General features: G+C 46.6%; 1 protein-coding gene across 1 annotated transcript; it reads left to right on the forward strand.

Moving 5' to 3' along the window:
* The first annotated feature begins 512 nt into the window (after positions 1–512).
* Positions 513–20,151, forward strand: LOC138647492 (extracellular calcium-sensing receptor-like). Its single transcript, XM_069736517.1, has 8 exons — positions 513–715; positions 1,018–1,312; positions 5,199–6,029; positions 10,368–10,595; positions 10,797–10,920; positions 12,590–13,362; positions 13,601–13,606; positions 19,463–20,151. The coding sequence occupies exons 1-8, from the start codon at positions 513–515 to the stop codon at positions 19,598–19,600; spliced, it is 2,598 nt and encodes an 865-aa protein (XP_069592618.1). The 3' UTR covers positions 19,601–20,151.
* Positions 20,152–20,512: the final 361 nt, after the last annotated feature.

The raw sequence follows: 20,512 nt of genomic DNA on the forward strand, positions 1-20,512 counted from the left end.
CTATCTATTATTTATCTATCTATCTATTATTTATCTATCTATTATCTATCTATTATCTATCTATCTGTTATCTATCTATTATCTATCTATCTATCTATCTATCTATCTATCTATCTATCTATCTATCTATTATTTATCTATCTATCTATTATCTATCTATCTATTATCTATCTATTATCTATCTATCTATCATCTATCTATTATTTATCTATCTATTATCTATCTATCTATCTATCTATCTATCTATTATCTATCTATCATCTATTTATCTATCTATATCTATTATCTATTATCTATCTATTATTTATCTATCTATTATCTATTATTATCTCTCATCTATCTATTTATCTATTATGTATCTATCTATCTATCTATCTATCTATCTATCTATCTATCTATCTATCTATCTATCTATCTATTATTATCTCTCATCTATCTATTATCTATATATATCCATCCATCCATCTTTTTTTTGTCCCCTTTTTCTCGCCCTCCTGTCCTCCGCTCAGACGATGCTTCCCTTTCTCTGGATCTCTACGTTCCTCCTGGTATCGGTGACTGAATCTTCTCCATCCTGTCGATTCTCAGAGACGCCATTAGCGACTTATAAACATGGCGGACAGATCATCCTCGGGGCGCTTATTCCTGTGCACCAAAAAACTGTCAAACAAACATTAAGATTTACAGCAAAGCCTCCGTCCCGCATGTGCGAAAAGTAAGTGAACCCTGTCCATTATTTACGGACGGGCGATGATGTAGATCGCAAGACGAGGATAGAAAACTGCGCGAGATCTGAGGTTCCGGGTCTGAGAGAAGATTATTTCTGCATTATTCTCCATTATCAGGAGATAGGAGACCCCTCACATCTGTAGACAATCGTGTCTGTGCGTTGACCGATACTTTGTAGGAAAGGAGAGATTTGTGCTTCGCATTTTTTACCCCCATTTCTAATATTTGGGGTCTTCACATCAGAATATAGAAGTCCTGAGATTTCTCTTTTCACCTCTTATTCCTTAGGTTTTACATGGAGAAATACCAGTACATCCTCGCAATGTTATTTGCCGTGGAGGAAATCAATGCGAGTCCTCTGCTGGCGCCGAACGTCTCGCTGGGCTACGAGGTTTATGACTCTTGTTATTCGGACCTGGCCGCCATAGACAGCGTCATGTATTATCTGTCAGGACACCGATCCAAGGTGCCAAATTACAGCTGCCGCTCAGAGCCCCCCAAACTGTCTGCCGTGGTGGGAGACTCACCGTCGTCTGGGTCGGTTGCAATCGCACGAATATTGGGGCTCACACATTTCCCACAGGTAAAGAGGTGAAAGGAAAGAGGTCTGAGGTCTGCGCAGGGCATGGTACTGTATGCACCGGACAGAGGTCTGGGGTCTGCGCAGGGCATGGTATTGTATGCACCGGACAGAGGTCTGGGGTCTGCGTAGGGCATGGTATTGTATGCACCGGACAGAGGTCTGGGGTCTGCGTAGGGCATGGTATTGTATGCACCGGACAGAGGTCTGGGGTCTGCGCAGAGCAAGGTACTGTATGCAGCGGACAGAGGTCTGGGGTCTGCGCAGAGCAAGGTACTGTATGCACCGGACAGAGGTCTGGGGTCGGCGCAGGGCATGGTACTGTATGCACCGGACAGAGGTCTGGGGTCTGCGCAGGGCAAGGTACTGTATGCACTGGACAGAGGTCTGGGGTCTGCGCAGGGCATGGTATTGTATGCACCGGACAGAGGTCTGGGGTCTGCGCAGGGCAAGGTACTGTATGCACTGGACAGAGGTCTGGGGTCTGCGCAGGGCATGGTATTGTATGCACCGGACAGAGGTCTGGGGTCTGCGCAGGGCAAGGTACTGTATGCACTGGACAGAGGTCTGGGGTCTGCGCAGGGCATGGTATTGTATGCACCGGACAGAGGTCTGGGGTCTGCGCAGGGCATGGTATTGTATGCACCGGACAGAGGTCTGGGGTCTGCACAGGGCATGGTACTGTATACTTGTACATCAGTCACTGTTGGTCACATCTATTCCTGTACGTCAGTCACTCTTGGCCACGTCTATACCCGTACGTCAGTCACTGTTGGCCACGTCTATACCTGTACGTCAGTCACTGTTGGTCACGTCTATACCTGTACGTCAGTCACTCTTGGCCACGTCTATACCTGTACGTCAGTCACTGTTGGTCACATCTATACCTGTACGTCAGTCACTGTTGGCCACATCTATACCTGTACGTCAGTCACTGTTGGCCACGTCTATACCTGTACGTCAGTCACTGTTGGTCACATCTATACCTGTATGTCAGTCACTGTTGGCCACGTCTATACCCGTACGTCAGTCACTCTTGGCCACGTCTATACCTGTACGTCAGTCACTGTTGGTCACATCTATACCCGTACATCAGTCACTGTTGGTCACGTCTATACCTGTACGTCAGTCACTGTTGGTCACGTCTATACCTGTACGTCAGTCACTGTTGGTCACGTCTATACCTGTACGTCAGTCACTCTTGGCCACGTCTATACCCGTACATCAGTCACTGTTGGTCACATCTATACCTGTACGTCAGTCACTCTTGGCCACGTCTATACCTGTACGTCAGTCACTGTTGGTCATGTCTATATCTGTACGTCAGTCACTGTTGGCCACGTCTATACCTGTATATCAGTCACTGTTGGTCACATCTATACCTGTACATCAGTCACTGTTGGCCACGTCTATACCCGTACGTCAGTCACTGTTGGCCACGTCTATACCTGTACGTCAGTCACTGTTGGTCACGTCAATACCTGTACGTCAATCACTGTTGGCCACATCTATACCCGTACGTCAGTCACTGTTGGTCACGTCTTTACCTGTACCTCAGTCACTCTTGGCCACGTCTATACCTGTACGTCAGTCACTGTTGGCCACGTCTATACCTGTACGTCAGTCACTCTTGGCCACGTCTATACCTGTACGTCAGTCACTGTTGGTCACGTCAATACCTGTACGTCAATCACTGTTGGCCACATCTATACCCGTACGTCAGTCACTGTTGGTCACGTCTATACCTGTACATCAGTCACTCTTGGCCACGTCTATACCCGTACGTCAGTCACTGTTGGTCACGTCTATACCTGTACGTCAGTCACTGTTGGTCACATCTATACCTGTACATCAGTCACTGTTGGTCACATCTATACCTGCACGTCAGTCACTGTTGGTCATGTCTATACCTGTACGTCAGTCACTGTTGGTCACATCTATACCTGTACGTCAGTCACTGTTGGTCATGTCTATATCTGTACGTCGGTCACTGTTGGCCACGTCTATACCTGTACATCAGTCACTGTTGGCCACATCTATACCTGTACGTCAGTCACTGTTGGTCACATCTATACCTGTACGTCAGTCACTGTTGGTCATGTCTATATCTGTACGTCAGTCACTGTTGGTCATGTCTATATCTGTACGTCGGTCACTGTTGGCCACGTCTATACCTGTACATCAGTCACTGTTGGCCACATCTATACCTGTACATCAGTCACTGTTGGTCACATCTATACCTGTACATCAGTCACTGTTGGCCACATCTATACCTGTACGTCAGTCACTGTTGGTCATGTCTATATCTGTACGTCAGTCACTGTTGGCCACGTCTATACCTGTACATCAGTCATTGTTGGTCACATCTATACCTGTACATCAGTCACTGTTGGCCACGTCTATACCCGTACGTCAGTCACTGTTGGCCACGTCTATACCTGTACGTCAATCACTGTTGGCCACATCTATACCCGTACGTCAGTCACTGTTGGTCACGTCTTTACCTGTACGTCAGTCACTTTTGGCCACATCTATACCTGTACGTCAGTCACTCTTGGCCACGTCTATACCTGTACGTCAGTCACTCTTGGCCACGTCTATACCTGTACGTCAATCACTGTTGGTCACGTCAATACCTGGACGTCAATCACTGTTGGCCACATCTATACCTGTACATCAGTCACTGTTGGTCACATCTATACCTGTACATCAGTCACTGTTGGCCACATCTATACCTGTACGTCAGTCACTGTTGGTCATGTCTATACCTGTACATCAGTCACTGTTGGCCACGTCTATACCTGTACGTCAGTCACTGTTGGCCACGTCTATACCTGTACGTCAGTCACTGTTGGTCACATCTATACCTGTACATCAGTCACTGTTGGCCACATCTATACCTGTACGTCAGTCACTGTTGGCCACGTCTATACCTGTACGTCAGTCACTGTTGGTCACGTCAATACCTGTACGTCAGTCACTGTTGGTCACGTCTATATCTGTACGTCAGTCACTGTTGGTCACGTCTATACCTGTACTTCAGTCACTGTTGGTCACGTCTATACCCGTACGTCAGTCACTGTTGGTCACGTCTATACCTGTATGTCAATCACTGTTGGCCACGTCTATACCTGTACGTCAGTCACTGTTGGCCACGTCTTTACCTGTACGTCAGTCACTGTTGGCCACGTCTTTACCTGTACGTCAGTCACTGTTGGCCACGTCTATACCTGTACGTCAGTCACTCTTGGCCACGTCTATACCTGTACGTCAGTCACTGTTGGCCACGTCTATACCTGTACGTCAGTCACTGTTGGACACGTCTATACCTGTACGTCAGTCAATGTTGGCCTCGTCTATACCTGTACGTCAGTCACTGTTGGTCACGTCTATACCTGTATGTCAATCACTGTTGGCCACGTCTATACTTGTACGTCAGTCACTGTTGGACACGTCTATACCTGTACGTCAGTCAATGTTGGCCTCGTCTATACCTGTACGTCAGTCACTGTTGGTCACGTCTATACCTGTACGTCAGTCACTGTTGGCCTCGTCTATACCTGTACGTCAATCACTGTTGGCCACATCTATACCTGTACGTCAGTCACTGTTGGCCACGTCTTTACCTGTACGTCAGTCACTGTTGGCCACGTCTATACCTGTACGTCAGTCACTGTTGGCCACATCTATACCTGTACATCAGTCACTGTTGGCCACGTCTATACCTGTATGACAGTCACTGTTGGCCACGTCTATACCTGTACATCAGTCACTGTTGGCCACTTTGTTACCTGTATGACAGTCAGTGTTGGGCTATGCTGATGTGGTTGATGTATTGTTACCGCTTTTGGGGTCTTTTGAATCACTATTCTCCCGGTTTTCTTTCCAGATTAGCTATGCCTCAGCTCTTCCCTCCTTGGCCGATAAGACCCAGTTCCCTTCCTTTGTCCGCACAGTCGGTACCGTGGACTCTCAGCCCGTTGCTGTGGTCCAGATGATGAAGCACTTTAACTGGTCCTGGGTTGGCATCTTGTCTTCCAATAATGACTATGGAGATGAAGGAAGCCAGAAGCTGAAGGTGGAGATGGCAAAGAACAGCATCTGTGTGGCTTTTGCCAAAACCCTCTCTACCCCTCCAAGCAAAGAAAGTCTCAATATCATCATCGCCTCCATACAAAAAACCAAGACCAATGTCATTGTCCTGTACGCGTACGCCACCGAGCTGATCGCTTTTTTCCAGGCCATCATTGCCAGCAAGATCTCTGGGAAAGTCTGGATCGCGGTAGGGAGTTGGCTGCCCTCAGCCGTCTTTACACAAAAAGATCTATGGACCGTCCTTAATGGGACTCTTGGTCTGGCCAAATACAGCTCTAACATCCCAGGTTTCCAGGACTTCCTCTACGGCGTAGAACCAGCAAAGTACCCCAATGATATCTTCATCAGGGAGTTTTGGGAACAAGTGTTTCCTTGTAAGTGGAAGGAGAATTATACGGGCAACAAATCCAGTGCCACCAATGTCACGTGGTGCACCGGCAAAGAAGACCTGACCAAAGTGGACAATTCAGTGTACGACACCACAAACTTCAGGTTATCTGTGTCGGTGTACAATGCTGTGTACGCCGTGGCACACGCTATACATAACATGCTGTCCTGCCAGGAGGGGACCGGACCGTTCAGCAATGGCACATGTGCAGACGTCAAGGATTTCCAACCATGGCAGGTATGGAGCGAGTGAGAATGTGTAGAATCGTCAGTGAAAGTATAAACTATATCCTCTGATACGTTGTGTCCTCTGCTCTGGACTCACCATACAGTTAGGTGCAGGAATATTTGGACAGTGATACATTTTGGCATTTTAGCCGTTTACTAAAACATATTCCACATCCAGTCCTATCATCAATCAGGGCTTAAAGTGGCGACTCTCAGCTTTAGTCTGAGGGATTTGCATCCTAATCGGAGGAAGGGTTTAGGAATTACAGTTATTTAATATGGACCTACCTCTCTTTCAAGGGACCAAAAGTAACTGGACAATTCTCTGAAATGCTCTTTAATGGCTGCTTGGGCTATTCCCTTGTTAACTCATCATAAATTAAGCAGCTAAAAGGTCTGGAGGTGATTCCAGGCGAGGCATTTGCATTTAGAAGCTGTTCCAACGTGCGGCCAGAGGAGCACTCAATGGAAGATAAACAGACCATCCTTAGGCTGTAAAAAATAAGAGATCCATCAGGGAGGAGATAAAGCAGAAATATTGGGTGGCCTAATCAACAATTTGATGCATTCAGTAAAAAAAAAGAGCGCACTGGTGAGCAGCGAACGGAAAAAGGCCTGGACGTCCCCGGAAGACAACAGCGGTGGATGATCGCTGAATCCTTCTCATGATGAAGAAAACCCCAAGTGAAGAACACTCTCCAGGAAGTCGGGGTCTCAGTATCTAAATCTGCCATGCAGAGAAGACTTCAGGAGAGCGAATACAGAGAATTCACCACAAGGTACCAACCAATAATTAGCCGGGAAATACAAAGGCCAGATTAGACTTTGCCAAAAAACATCTAAGGAAGCCGTTCAGTTCTGGAATAACAAAACTAAGATCAACCTGTACCAAAATGGTGGGAAGAAGAAAGTCTGTAGAAGGCTTGGAGCGGCTCCTGATCCTCGGCACATCCTGTGTAACACATGGTGGAGGCGGTGTGATGGCGCGGGCTTGCATGGCTTCCGATGGCATCAGGTCACTAGTGTTTATTGATGACATCACTGAAGATAGAAGCAGCCAGATGAATCCCGTATGTACAGGGCGACATTTTCTGCTCAGATTCAGCAAATGCAGGGTTGATAGGACAGCACTTCACAGGACAGATGACAGTGACCCAAAACATCCTGCAAAAGCAAAGAAGTGGAATGTTCTGCAATGGCTGAGACATCACTAGCCCCATCGAGCCGCATTTCACAGGCTGAAGACAAAACTGAAGGTAAAAAAGCTACAAACAAGTTAGAACTGAAGTTATTGCAGTAAAGGCAAAAAAACTCACACCGGAGCACACCAGTGATGGTGACGGCCATGGCCTCCAGACTTCAGCTGTCATTACTCGTATATAAAGCCTCAAACCGGAGGAGAACAGTGATGGTGACGGCCATGGCCTCCAGACTTCAGCTGTCATTATATAAAGCCTCAAACCGGAGGAGAACAGTGATGGTGACGGCCATGGCCTCCAGGCCGTCATTATACAAAGCCTCACACCGGAGGAGACCAGTGATGGTGACAGCCATGGCCTCCAGACTTCAGCTGTCATTATATAAAGCCTCAAACCGGAGCACACCAGTGATGGTGACGGCCATGGCCTCCAGACTTCAGCTGTAATTATATAAAGCCTCAAACCGGAGCACACCAGTGATGGTGACGGCCATGGCCTCCAGACTTCAGCCGTCATTATGCAAAGCCTCAAACCGGAGGAGACCAGTGATGGTGACGGCCATGGCCTCCAGACTTCAGCTGTCATTACTCGTATATAAAGCCTCAAACTGGAGGAGAACAGTGATGGTGACGGCCATGGCCTCCAGACTTCAGCTGTCATTATATAAAGCCTCAAACCGGAGGAGAACAGTGATGGTGACGGCCATGGCCTCCAGGCCGTCATTATACAAAGCCTCACACCGGAGGAGACCAGTGATGGTGACAGCCATGGCCTCCAGACTTCAGCTGTCATTATATAAAGCCTCACACCGGAGGAGAACAGTGATGGTGACGGCCATGGCCTCCAGGCCGTCATTATATAAAGCCTCACACCGGAGGAGACCAGTGATGGTGACGGCCATGGCCTCCAAACTTCAGCCGTCATTATATAAAGCCTCACACCGGAGGAGACCTGTGATGGTGACAGCCATGGCCTCCAGACTTCAGCTGTTATTATACAAAGCCTCACACCAGAGGAGACCAGTGATGGTGACAGCCATGGCTGTTATGAACAGGTAATTCAGAACCACAATGGACCTTGAAGTTCAGAGCACACAAGGTGACCTGACATTTACCAAAAACATAGGACGAGCTCTGAGACGTGGAAACTCTGCTGACTGCAATCCCTAATCCTAACACACCACACTAGAGGTAGCCGTGGATTGCGCCTAACGCTCCCTATGCAACTCGCACAGCCTGAGAAACTAACTAGCCCTGAAGATAGAAAAATAAGCCTACCTTGCCTCAGAGAAATTCCCCAAAGGAAAAGGCAGCCCCCCACATATAATGACTGTGAGTAAAGATGAAATACAAACACAGAGATGAAATAGATTTAGCAAAGTGAGGCCCGACTTACTGAATAGACCGAGGATAGGAAAGATAGCTTTGCGGTCAACACAAAAACCTACAAACAACCACGCAGAGGGGCAAAAAGACCCTCCGCACCGACTAACGGTACGGAGGTGCTCCCTCTGCGTCTCAGAGCTTCCAGCAAGCAAGAAAAAAACCAATATAGCAAGCTGGACAGAAAATATAGCAAACAAAAATAACACAAGCAGAACTTAGCTTATGCAGGATAGAGAGGCCACAGGAACGATCCAGGAGGAAGCAAGACCAATACTAGAACATTGACTGGAGGCCAGGATCAAAGCACCAGGTGGAGTTAAATAGAGCAGCACCTCACGACTTAACCTCATCACCTGAGGAAGGAAACTCAGAAGCCGCAGTACCACTCTCATCCACCAAAGGAAGCTTATAGACAGAACCAGCCGCAGTACCACTCACGACCACAGGAGGGAGCTTGGCCACAGAATTCACAACACATGGCCTCCAGACTTCAACCGTCATTATACAAAGCCTCACACCGGAGGAGACCAGCGATGGTGACAGCCATGGCCTCCAGACTTCAGCTATCATTATATAAAGCCTCACACCAGAGGAGACCAGTGATGGTGACGGCCATGGCCTCCAGACTTCAGCCGTTATTATACAAAGCCTCACACCGGAGGAGACCAGCGATGGTGACAGCCATGGCCTCCAGACTTCAGCTGTTATTATACAAAGCCTCACACCAGAGGAGACCAGTGATGGTGACAGCCATGGCCTCCAGACTTCAACCGTCATTATACAAAGCCTCACACCAGCGGAGACCAGCGATGGTGACGGCCATGGCCTCCAGACTTCAGGCTGTCATTATACTAAGCCTCACACCAGAGGAGACCAGTGATGGTGGCGGCCATGGCCTCCAGACTTCAGGCCGTCATTATACAAAGCCTCACACCAGAGGAGACCAGTGATGGTGACGGCCATGGCCTCCAGACTTCAGGCCGTCATTATACAAAGCCTCACACCAGAGGAGACCAGTGATGGTGGCGGCCATGGCCTCCAGACTTCAGCCGTCATTATACAAAGCCTCACACCAGACGAGACCAGTGATGGTGACGGCCATGGCCTCCAGACTTCAGGCCGTCATTATACAAAGCCTCACACCGGAGGAGACCAGTGATGGTGACGACCATGGCCTCCAGACTTCAGCCATCATTATACAAAGCCTCACACCAGAGGAGACCAGTGATGGTGACGGCTATGTCCTCCAAACTTCAGGCCGTTATTGCTGAGATGGATTCTCTACAAGGGGTTAAACATGGAAATTTTATTTATGGGGAAGTGAATGTATCTAATTACTTATGAGCCCCTGAAATGAGGAGGCTTTATAGGAAAATGACTGCAATTCCTAAACGTTTCACAAGAGATTAATATTTAACCCTTTTTGTGTAAATCAATTTTATTGAATAAAATCACTTTTACAAAAACCATTAAAGTAAGTTAATAGCAAAATGATACAACTTGAAATAACATTCGAGTCATTGACCCTATAAACAATATTCTATAAGCCCACACCATGACTCCGTTGTCTTATTTAACCCTTTTTAATTTAACCTGAAAGTCTCTACTTCAATTGCAAAATAGCGGCCTGCAGAGCTGAAATCTTGAAGATTTGTCACTGGCCAAATATTTCTGGACCAAACTGTATGTGATACTTTGTATCCTCCGCTCTGTGCTCGCTGTAGATACAATGTCACCATTTTCTGCCTCTTCTTTGCCTTCAAGCTTTTCTATTACATTAAGCGTGTGCTCTTCCTGACCTCGGCCGGGGAGAGAGTCGCCTTTGATGAAAAGGGAGAATTGAAAGGACTTTATGATGTTCTGAACTGGCAAATGTCTGAGGATATGAAGGGAGAACTCGTCAACGTCGGGATCTTTGATGACTGGGGCCCCAATGGTAAAAAGCTGATCCTGAATGAAAAAGGAATCATATGGGGAGAGAAGTACAAGGAGGTGAATGGTCCTGATTCTTCATTCTTGCTACATTACCTGATGTTCTGCAGCAGCTGTCTCTGACCTGTGATTCCCTAGCTGGAACTACAACTCCCAGCATGCCCTAACAGCTGCTTGCCCACTTGGATTTCACATTGCCAATTGTTGTTTCCCATTATTACTACAATATTATCAGGTCACTCATCTGTTGTCTTCTTTCAGGTCCCCCCATCTGTGTGTTGTGATAGTTGCCCCCCAGGATTCCGGAAGGCTCCCAGAGAGGGGCAACCCTTTTGCTGCTATGATTGTCATCCTTGTTCAGATGGAGAAATTTCCAACCAGACCGGTGCGATCCTAGTTTATAAAAATGCCGACATTTTCTTTTCTAGCTCTGGATCTCTTGCAAAGTTCGAAGTTTATTGGTTCAGTTATTACTGTGATATCGATAATAGAGGAGACGTCAGTCGATCGCTGCACGTTATAAAGACGGAGCGATTACTACTAGTGATGAGCGAGTGTACTCGTTGCTCGGGTGGTCTCCGAGTATTTGTGACTGCTCGGAGATTTAGTTTTTCTTGCTGCAGCTGAATTATTTACATCTGTTAGCCAGCTTGTATACATGTGGGGATTCCCTAGCAACCAGGCAACCCCCACATATACTCAGGCTGGCTAGTAGCCACAAATCATCCAGCTGTGGCAAGGAAAACTAAATCTCCGAGCACTAAAAAATAGTCGGAGATCACCCGAGCGTGCTTTAGAAAACCCGAGCAACGAGTATATTCACTCATCACTAATGATTACCACTACTATTTTTACTAATATTACTACTGTTACTATTACTACCACTATTATTACTGCTACTAGATGGTGGTCCGATACTAACGCATTGGGTATTCTAGAATATGTATGTAGTTTATTTATGAAGATTTCCATGTAGTATATTGCTCAGCCACGTAGTACATTGCACAGCCGCGTAGTATATTGCAGAGCCACATAGTATATAGCACAGCCCACGAAGTATATAGCACAGCCACATAGTATATAACACAGCCCACGTAGTATATAGCACAGCCACGTAGTATTTAACACAGCCGCGTAGTATATTGCACAGCCACGCAGTATATAACGCAGCCACGTAGTACATAACACAGCCCACGCAGTATATAACACAGCCCACGCAGTATATAACAGCCCACGCAGTATATAACACAGCCACGTAGTATATAACACAGCCACGTAGCATATAACACAGCCACGTAGTATATAACAGCCCACGTAGCATATAACACAGCCACATAGTATATTGCACAGCCACGCAGTATATAACACAGCCACGTAGTACATAACACAGCCCACGCAGTATATAACACAGCCCACGCAGTATATAACACAGCCACGTAGTATATAACACAGTCACGTAGTATATTGCACAGCCACGCAGTATATAACACAGCCACATAGTACATAACACAGCCCACGCAGTATATAACACAGCCCACGCAGTATATAACACAGTCACGTAGTATATAACACAGCCCACGCAGTATATAGCACAGCCACGTAGTATATAGCACAGCCCATGTAGTATAGTATAGTGTAGTATGCCCGCTGCATAGGCAGCATCAATAGTAAAAAGTTGGTCACACAGGGTTAATGGCAGCGTTAATGGACTGCTAAAACCCTATGTGGGCACTGACTGGAGGGGAGTAGGGAGGGGCCAATTCGCGGCCGGACTGTGCCTGTCGCTGATTGGTCACAGCCAGCCGCGACCAATCAACGACGCGGGATTTCCGCGACAGACAGACAGACAAACAGACGGAAGTGGACCTTAGACAATTATATAGTAGGATTACTACCACTACTGTTACTATTACTACCATTATTACTATTCCTGCCCCTCTCTATTGATTTTTAGCCTTAATAAGATGTATCTATGGCAGACATTCAATAGAAATGTTACAATTCTGGAATAGACTTGATACATTGTATCTAAGCATTGTTCACTCTTTATTCAGATGCCACCGAGTGCATGAGGTGCCCAGAGGATCAGTGGTCCAATGAAGACCGAGTCAAATGTATCCCGAAGGTGGTTGAGTTTCTCTCGTATGGAGAGCCCTTGGGCGTAGCATTGTCCACCATCACCAGCGCCTGCTCGCTCCTCACCATCTCAGTTCTCTATATCTTCATCCGTTTCCGGGACACTCCACTGGTGAAGGCTAATAACAGGAGCCTGAGCTATCTTCTGCTGGTGGCTCTGCTCTTCTGCTTCCTCTGCTCCTTCTTGTTCATCGGCCGTCCTTCCATCATCACCTGCCTCATACGACAGGCCGTGTTCGGGACCATATTTTCCCTTTGCGTCTCTTGCATCTTTGCCAAAACTATTACTGTTGTCATTGCCTTTAGTGCCACAAAACCAAACAGTTCCCTCAGGAAATGGGTGGGATCCTCAATTCCCAACTCCATGGTCCTCACTGGCTCAAGCATCCAAAGTGTGATCTGCATGTCGTGGGTCATCATGTATCCGTCATTTCCAGAACTCAACATGAAGACAACGAAAGGTGTCATCACCGTGGAGTGCAGGGACAGGTCCATCACCTTCTTCTACATCATGTTGGGATTCCTGGGATGTTTGGCTCTTTTGACCCTGGTCATTGCCTTTCTGGCCAGAAACCTCCCTGATGGATTCAACGAGGCCAAGTTCATTACATTCAGCATGTTGGTCTTCACCAGTGTCTGGATCTCCTTTATCCCTGCCTATATCAGCACCAAGGGCAAGTACACGGTGGCCGTGGAGATTTTTTTTTTTTTTTTTAAATTCGTTTATTAATTTCAGAATAGACAAACATTGCACATATTACATTTATCATTATTAAACATACCATCAGATACAAATGATTACAAACATCATCGCATCCAAAGTTCAGAGGCAATAGACTGTGCATGTTGAATCACTAGTACCTACAAAATACCTACTATACAACTTAAACAACTTTAACCTTTAGTAATAAGTCGCCAAAAGAAAACAGATTCAAGTTTGCTCTGCAACGATGTCCCCAAACCCCATGCCCTCCTCCCCGTGCATATATCTAATCCACGCAGACTACAGAGTATGATGAGATGAGTTCCATCTACCCCAAATTTTTTCGAATTTACCTGGACATCCTCTATTATGGTACAGTGTTCTTTCATATGGGATAACCGAGTTCACCAGGTCAATCCAAGCTCTGAGAGACGGGGAGGAGCCACCCATCCACCTTAATGCCAGTACCTTTCGTGCTAAGAAGAGCGTTTCTCGAAGGAAGATCCCAGTATGGTGATCCCAGGTCTCTGTATCCCACACCCCAAATAGGCAAGTCAATGGTTCAAGTGGGACAGGGATTAACAATAAAGACGTTAACAATGTCGTGACTTCTTTCCAATAATGAAGGATTACCGGGCACCGCCATATCATGTGGGTAAAATCCGCATCATGTGCGTGACACCGTAAGCAGTCTGACGTCTGAAGGCGGCCCATTTTAAAAAGTCGTGTCGGAGTCAGATAAGTCTGATACGTAATATATAGCTGGGTCATCCTATTGTTAACTGAGGGAGAAACTTTAGTTGGAGATTCCAAAATATCTTCCCACTCCTCTCCCAGTGTATCGGGAAGGAGTCCCTCCCATTTCTTTTTTAAGGTGTTAATAGTGAGCCCATCTCCCACGGATAATAGGTATGTGTATAAAGAGGAGATGAGCCCCTGAGGACCCTGTGATTTGAGAATGCCTATAAGGGGTAAAGATGAAATTGCTCGACTTGCACCTGCATTTCGCATATGTGACTGGAAAGCTGACCTCAGCTGTAAATAACGGAAGAATTGAGATCTTGGGATATTGCAGGTATCCCGCAATTGCTCAAAGGACACAAAAACATCCTGGTTATACAAATTACCTACCGAGAGAACACCACATGAGATCCAGAACTCAGTAGACGGGTGATTTAGTAATTCTGGAAAATAACTATTATACCACAGTGGCATTTCGGCTATTATATCTGTATATTTAATAACTTTTTTAATTTGTCTCCATATTAATCTCGCTTGTCGAAGCAATGGCAGCAAACGGGGAGCACTGACTTTCTCCATTTCCAAAAAACCCAGTGGACAGTCAATACGGGCAGAATGGATTATATGGCTTTCTGAATTAGGTAGGGGGTTGCTAGGCATCCATTTGCTTATCGCCCTAGCCTGCCCAGCAAGATAATATAGATAAAAGTCTGGTAAGGCTGCCCCTCCCCCCCTTGTCGGTCTCTGTAGAGTAGATAGCTTGAGTTTGGGTCTAGTCTTCCCCCATATAAAGGACGTGGTCAGGGAGTTTAAGTTTGCAAAGAAAGATTTGGGTATTGGCACAGCACTATGTTGTAGACAATAATTAAATTTGGGGAGCAATATCATCTTAACTAAATTAATGCGACCTGCAACGGAGAGAGGGAGTTTGCTCCAAGCTATGAATTTAGATTTGGCCAGGTCCAATAGTGGATAAATATTAAGTCGTAGGTCCAGCTGACTATATTGAGACATATGTATTCCTAGATATTTGAAATTGGAGACTACAGGTAGTGACGAGAGATTTTCGAGACGGGGCATCGGCGCATGAGACAGAGGCATCAGAGCAGACTTATCCCAATTGATATAGAGACCAGAGAATTTGCTAAAATTATCTATAGTCGTTATTACTCGCGGTAGTGTTTCTTCTGTTTTATCCATAAATATGATCATATCATCAGCATATAGACCGATGGTATCTACACGATCCGCAATACTTATTCCCTTGATATCTGTGGAAGACCTTATGCGTATTGCCAATGCTTCTATCGCGAGGGCAAAGAGGGCCGGGGACAGAGGACATCCCTGACGGGTTCCCCTATGTAAAGTAAAGGAATCAGAGATAGAATTATTCACAATTACCCGTGCCCTAGGATTCCTATATAGTGTATCTATCCCTCTAATAAATTTATCTCCAAAACCGTATTTCTGCAGACATGCAGAAAGAAAAGGCCACTCGAGGGAGTCAAACGCTTTAGCTGTGTCTAGGGATGCCAGAGCCCAGTTATTATCCAATTCTAGGGAGCTATATTGAATCACTGATTGGACCCGCCGAATATTAATAGAGGTACTTTTCCCAGGCATAAAGCCTGTTTGATCTGGGTGTATAAGATCTAATATGATTGTATTTAGTCTAGTGGCCAATATTTTAGTGAAGATTTTATAATCTACGTTTACCAATGATATGGGGCGATATGATCCACATTCCAAGGGGTCCTTTCCCTCCTTCTTAAGTACAATGATATTTGCATCATAAAATGTTTCAGGCATAATTTCTCCCTCCCATATATTCTGAAGCACCTTCAATAAGAGTGGTGCCAGGTGGTCCCGATATTTTTTATAGAACTCAACGGGAAACCCGTCAGGTCCAGGGGCCTTCCCGGTGGCCATATCCATTATAGCCTGTTCCACCTCCTCCAGAGTAAACTCGGCTTCCATAAAAGCTTGCTGGGTTGGGCTCAGTAAGGGGAATGTCATGTCTGATAGATAGTCTATACATTCAGGGACCCCAAGACCACTACCCGATTTGTACAGTGACTTATAGTAATTGCAAAAACTTTGAAGAATTTCCTCGGTGGAGGATACCAACGAACCATCGAGTGTCCGAATCTGTAGTACCGTGTTGGAGGTGTTATGCTGACGTACCAAAAAAGCTAGGAGTTTACTGGCCTGATTCCCCATTTCAAAATAAGACTGACGGGTAAAAAATAATTTACGTTTTGATTTAGTGTCTATATTTTGGGTGTATAATCTTTGGGAAGTGAGCCACTCCACCCTGTTGCCGTTAGTTTGATTGGCCACATAGGCGGCTTCCGAGTCCTTCAGCCGTCGCTCAATCTCGTCATCTTCCCCCGCCGTCACCCTCTTTATATAGGAGATTGTAGAGGACAGACATCCCCTCAAGTATGCCTTTAGAGTGTCCCAGAACAGATTGAGATTCGAGGGGTCTGGGTGAGTAGAGACAAAGCAGTTTAACTGATCAACCGTTCTATCACTAGCATCTATTAGTTTCAGCCAGAAGGGATTCAATTTCCAAGGTATATTATTATTTGACTGACCGTATTTAAGTTTGAGAACAATTGGGCTGTGATCTGATATCCCCCTGTTACCATGTTCGACACTATTCACCCACAGCGCTAGGTCGCTAGATCCAAATATGTAATCTATACGGGATAGAGACTGTCTAGTTGAAGAATGACAAGTATATTCCTTTATCTCAGGGTGACGTGTTCTCCATAGGTCTAACCATCCGCTACCGTTCATAAATGATGCCAATTGAGAGTGAGATTGAGAAAGGGGCCCCCTTGACATCTCGCCGTCTAGTCTCAGTCTGTCTTTAAGATTATCCATGACTAAATTAAAGTCTCCCATACAGATAACACTAGCATTAGGATAATTTAGGGAGAAACCCAGTGCCATGCGGAGAACCGATATGCCGGCCGGGGGTGGGTTATAAACACATAATATCACATATTCCTTCATATTAATAAAGGCATGAACAAAAACAAAGCGACCTTCGGGATCGCGTCGTGACTCTCTAGCCTCCCACCTGACATTCCTATGTACCAACAGGGAGACCCCTCTGGAGTAACTGGTGTGAAATGCGTGAAGGGACCATTGCACCCACGGTTTTTGAGTACACTTAGCTGTGTCTCTGGTCAAATGCGTCTCCACAAGTGCTACAATATGTGGATGATACCTTTTAATTTGTGAAAATACCTTAATTTTCTTTCGAGGAGTCTTAATACCCCGTATGTTCCACGTCATACATACAATCTCAGATCCCATATCTACGTTCGGGAAAAGGCATAATATACACCACAGCCTGGGCGGGAATCAGGAACATCATACAGAGCATAAGGTTATCACTGGCGACTAATAAACATAACAAACAATTGAAACTGGTGTAAAATACCAAACCAAACAACATTTGAACAGTGGAGGAGTGTAATCCTACACTCCTATAGTTGAGTAGAATAGGGGATACCCTCACTAGAATCAGCGTCCGGTATAGTTGACAAACTCAGCACCCACATAGAGAGCTCTAGATTGTGTTGCCATCAGATAGAAAGAGCTACTCAAGAGTCCGGGGTACTAGGCCCCTTGTATGACCGTAACCATTCGACCGCCTCCGCCGGGTCAGTGAAGAACAGGGAGGAGCCTTCATGAACAATACGGAGTCGAGCTGGATAAAGCATGGAGTAAATGATGTTTTTATCCCTGAGCTGCTTTTTGACTTCCATAAATCGAACTCGCTGCTTTTGAAGTTCCATAGAGAAGTCCGGGAAGATTGATATAGTGGCATTATTGAATTTAATAGGGGCCTTCTGCCTTGCCAAGCGAAGAATTGCATCCCTGTCTCTGCAGTTAAGGAGACGTGCCAGAAAGGGTCGGGGCGGAGTTCCAGGAGGAAGAGGTCTCGTTGGGACCCTATGGGCCCTTTCCACAGAAAATGTTGAGGAGAATCCGTCTCCCAGGGAGGTTTTAAGCCAGTCCTCTAGAAATTGTTCAGGTTGCTGACCCTCCGAGCGTTCTGGTAGGCCAATAATTCGGATATTATTACGGCGCAGCCTGTTTTCCAGGTCATCTGCCTTTTGCTTCCAGGCATTCACAGAGCCAGTGGCCTTTGATAACTTAGCCTCCATTGGGGCAATGGTGTCCTCTATCTGAGACACCCTTGTTTCAACCTCTGAAATACGCCCTCTCATAGTTTGTATATCTTGTCGCAGACGGCCCACTTCAGTATGCACGTCTTCTATTTTCTCAGTGAGAGAGGACCTGGTGAGAGATATGGCCTGCATCAACTGCTCAGATGCTTGTTTAAGAGTCAGTTCGTCTTGTTCTCCCTCCTCATTGCTGTCAGAAAGACGATTTTTGCGTTGACTCTGCGTGGGATTATTTCTGAGAGAGCGTGTATTATCTGGGGCATCTTCTCTGGCATATTTCCTCAACTTGTCAGCAGCCCCCGCTCCTTTAGGATGATGCATAGTGATTGGCAGAAGATCCCCACCAAAGGACCAGAGTTATTATTATGGCAGTCTATTCTCCACTAGCAGACCGGACAGGGCCAAACACCGGGATGCACCCCCGAGAGGCAGCAAACCAAGCAAAAAGTCTCAGATATCTGCAAATGTATCAACTTAGGGGTTTGCCCAGGCACCGTGTCCCAGAGCAGCCACAGTTCCCCAGGAAGAACAGCAGGGAGGGGGAACGATCCCTCCAAAGTAATGGTGCAAGCAGGGGTTTTGATAAGGGGAGTGCAGGGCCCAATTTTCCAGGGCGCACACCGCTCTGCCCCTTTTAGTGTTTCAGGCCGGTAGCTCACCTCCTGAATGCACCGCAGTCTTGCTATATAGCGCCTCTCTCCTTGCTGCTGGAGAGTGCGCTATGGTAATGGCCGCCGTCTCCCAGGGCCCGCCCGCCGCTCCAGACCCGGCACCTGTCTCCTGCTCCTCGATGTTCCACAGCGTCCCCGCTGTATGTAAGTGCCTGCCGTGCTCCCCGGGGGATCCACCCGGCTTCAGCCGCCGCCGGCACTGCGTCCCGCCCGTCGGAGCCGCGCTCAAAGATGGCCGCCGCAGCTCAGGGACTCTGCCGCTCTTCCAGGCCGCCACAAATACCGGCTCTCCAGCGTTCCACCGCCGCCGCCCGAGGAGTCGCCGGTCTCCCGAGCTCTCAAAGCACCGTCTCAGCCGGTGCAGGCTGCAGTTCAGGGGAATTAGTGGCCGGATTCAGGTCAGGATAATGGGAGCCTCCAAAAGGTGCGTCTTCTCTCTTGGCTTACATAGCCACGCCCCCCGCCGTGGAGATTTTTGCTATCCTCACCTCCAGCCTTGGACTGACTTGCTGTATTTTTGCCCCGAAATGTCACATTATCGTTTTGAAACCTCATATGAACACTAAAGAGTATTTAATCTCAAAGAGTCAGATCGTAAAGAAAACATAGAAATCATCTGAGTGGTGGCAGACTGGGCACCAGACTAAACAATCAATCTTTATAACTTGCACCCACAATATTTGACTTATCAGAATGTGATATTTTATGTGACAATCAATGTATAAAATGTGCAGCTGATATCTGGGCCGTTAGAGCAAAATCAGTTGGGTTACATTTCCTGCGTTCCCATCCCACTGGTTAGCTTTACTGTGTAGACTGAGACATGTTCAGCAGAGCCATCTCATGATCACTAGAGGGCAGGGATCTATTGTATGGCCTTGGTAATACAGGATGGTAATGCCATACACTGACCCTCCATTATCCCTGCGGGAGGTGCCGTATCTGTCCGGAAAGTGTATCAGTCTGTCTCTCATTCTTTGCAGCTGCCATAAAGCGCACTCCCCCTGCTGCGCCGGATATACAGACCGTACAGGGATTATCTACTACAGGCGGAAATATACAAAGGGGGGAAATAACCTTCCCCAACAATAGGAATAACATAGACGACACGTCCGCTGTCATTTCTTAGGTCTTTATACCTTTGTTTGAGGCCGGGTAATAAATTCACCGTTTTCACAATGTTCACGTCTTCTTCTCTTTCGTTTAATATTCTGTGGATATTTGTAATGATTTTCACATATGCAATTTTCCAATCACCTGCCGTGGTCACGGTTGTCAGCAGATGTCATGGATCAATGACCATGAAGGCGGCCAACGCTTTCCTCATCCTGCGTCTTTCCATCATCTCGCTCCTCGGTGGCCTCCAAAATCTCACCGAAAACAAATCTGTGGCTTTACTACGAACCCCAGATGTCTGGAAATAACGAGTCTCCCGAGCGGCCGCTAATCGCAGGCCAGACTTGTCCTGGAGGACCAGAGAATTGGATGTTTCACAGGAGGCTTCGCCAGATCCACCAGGAA

The sequence above is a fragment of the Ranitomeya imitator genome, chromosome 8, assembly GCF_032444005.1.
Source record: "Ranitomeya imitator isolate aRanImi1 chromosome 8, aRanImi1.pri, whole genome shotgun sequence".
Classification (NCBI taxonomy): Eukaryota; Metazoa; Chordata; class Amphibia; order Anura; family Dendrobatidae; genus Ranitomeya; species Ranitomeya imitator.

Coding starts and splice junctions, on each gene's coding strand:
- LOC138647492 (XM_069736517.1), top strand. CDS start 513: ATGCTTCCCTTTCTCTGGATCTCTACGTTCCTCCTGGTATCGGTGACT. Junction 1,313..5,198: donor GGCTCACACATTTCCCACAG/GTAAAGAGGTGA, acceptor TTTTCTTTCCAG/ATTAGCTATGCCTCAGCTCT. Junction 10,921..12,589: donor AGAAATTTCCAACCAGACCG/GTGCGATCCTAG, acceptor CTCTTTATTCAG/ATGCCACCGAGTGCATGAGG.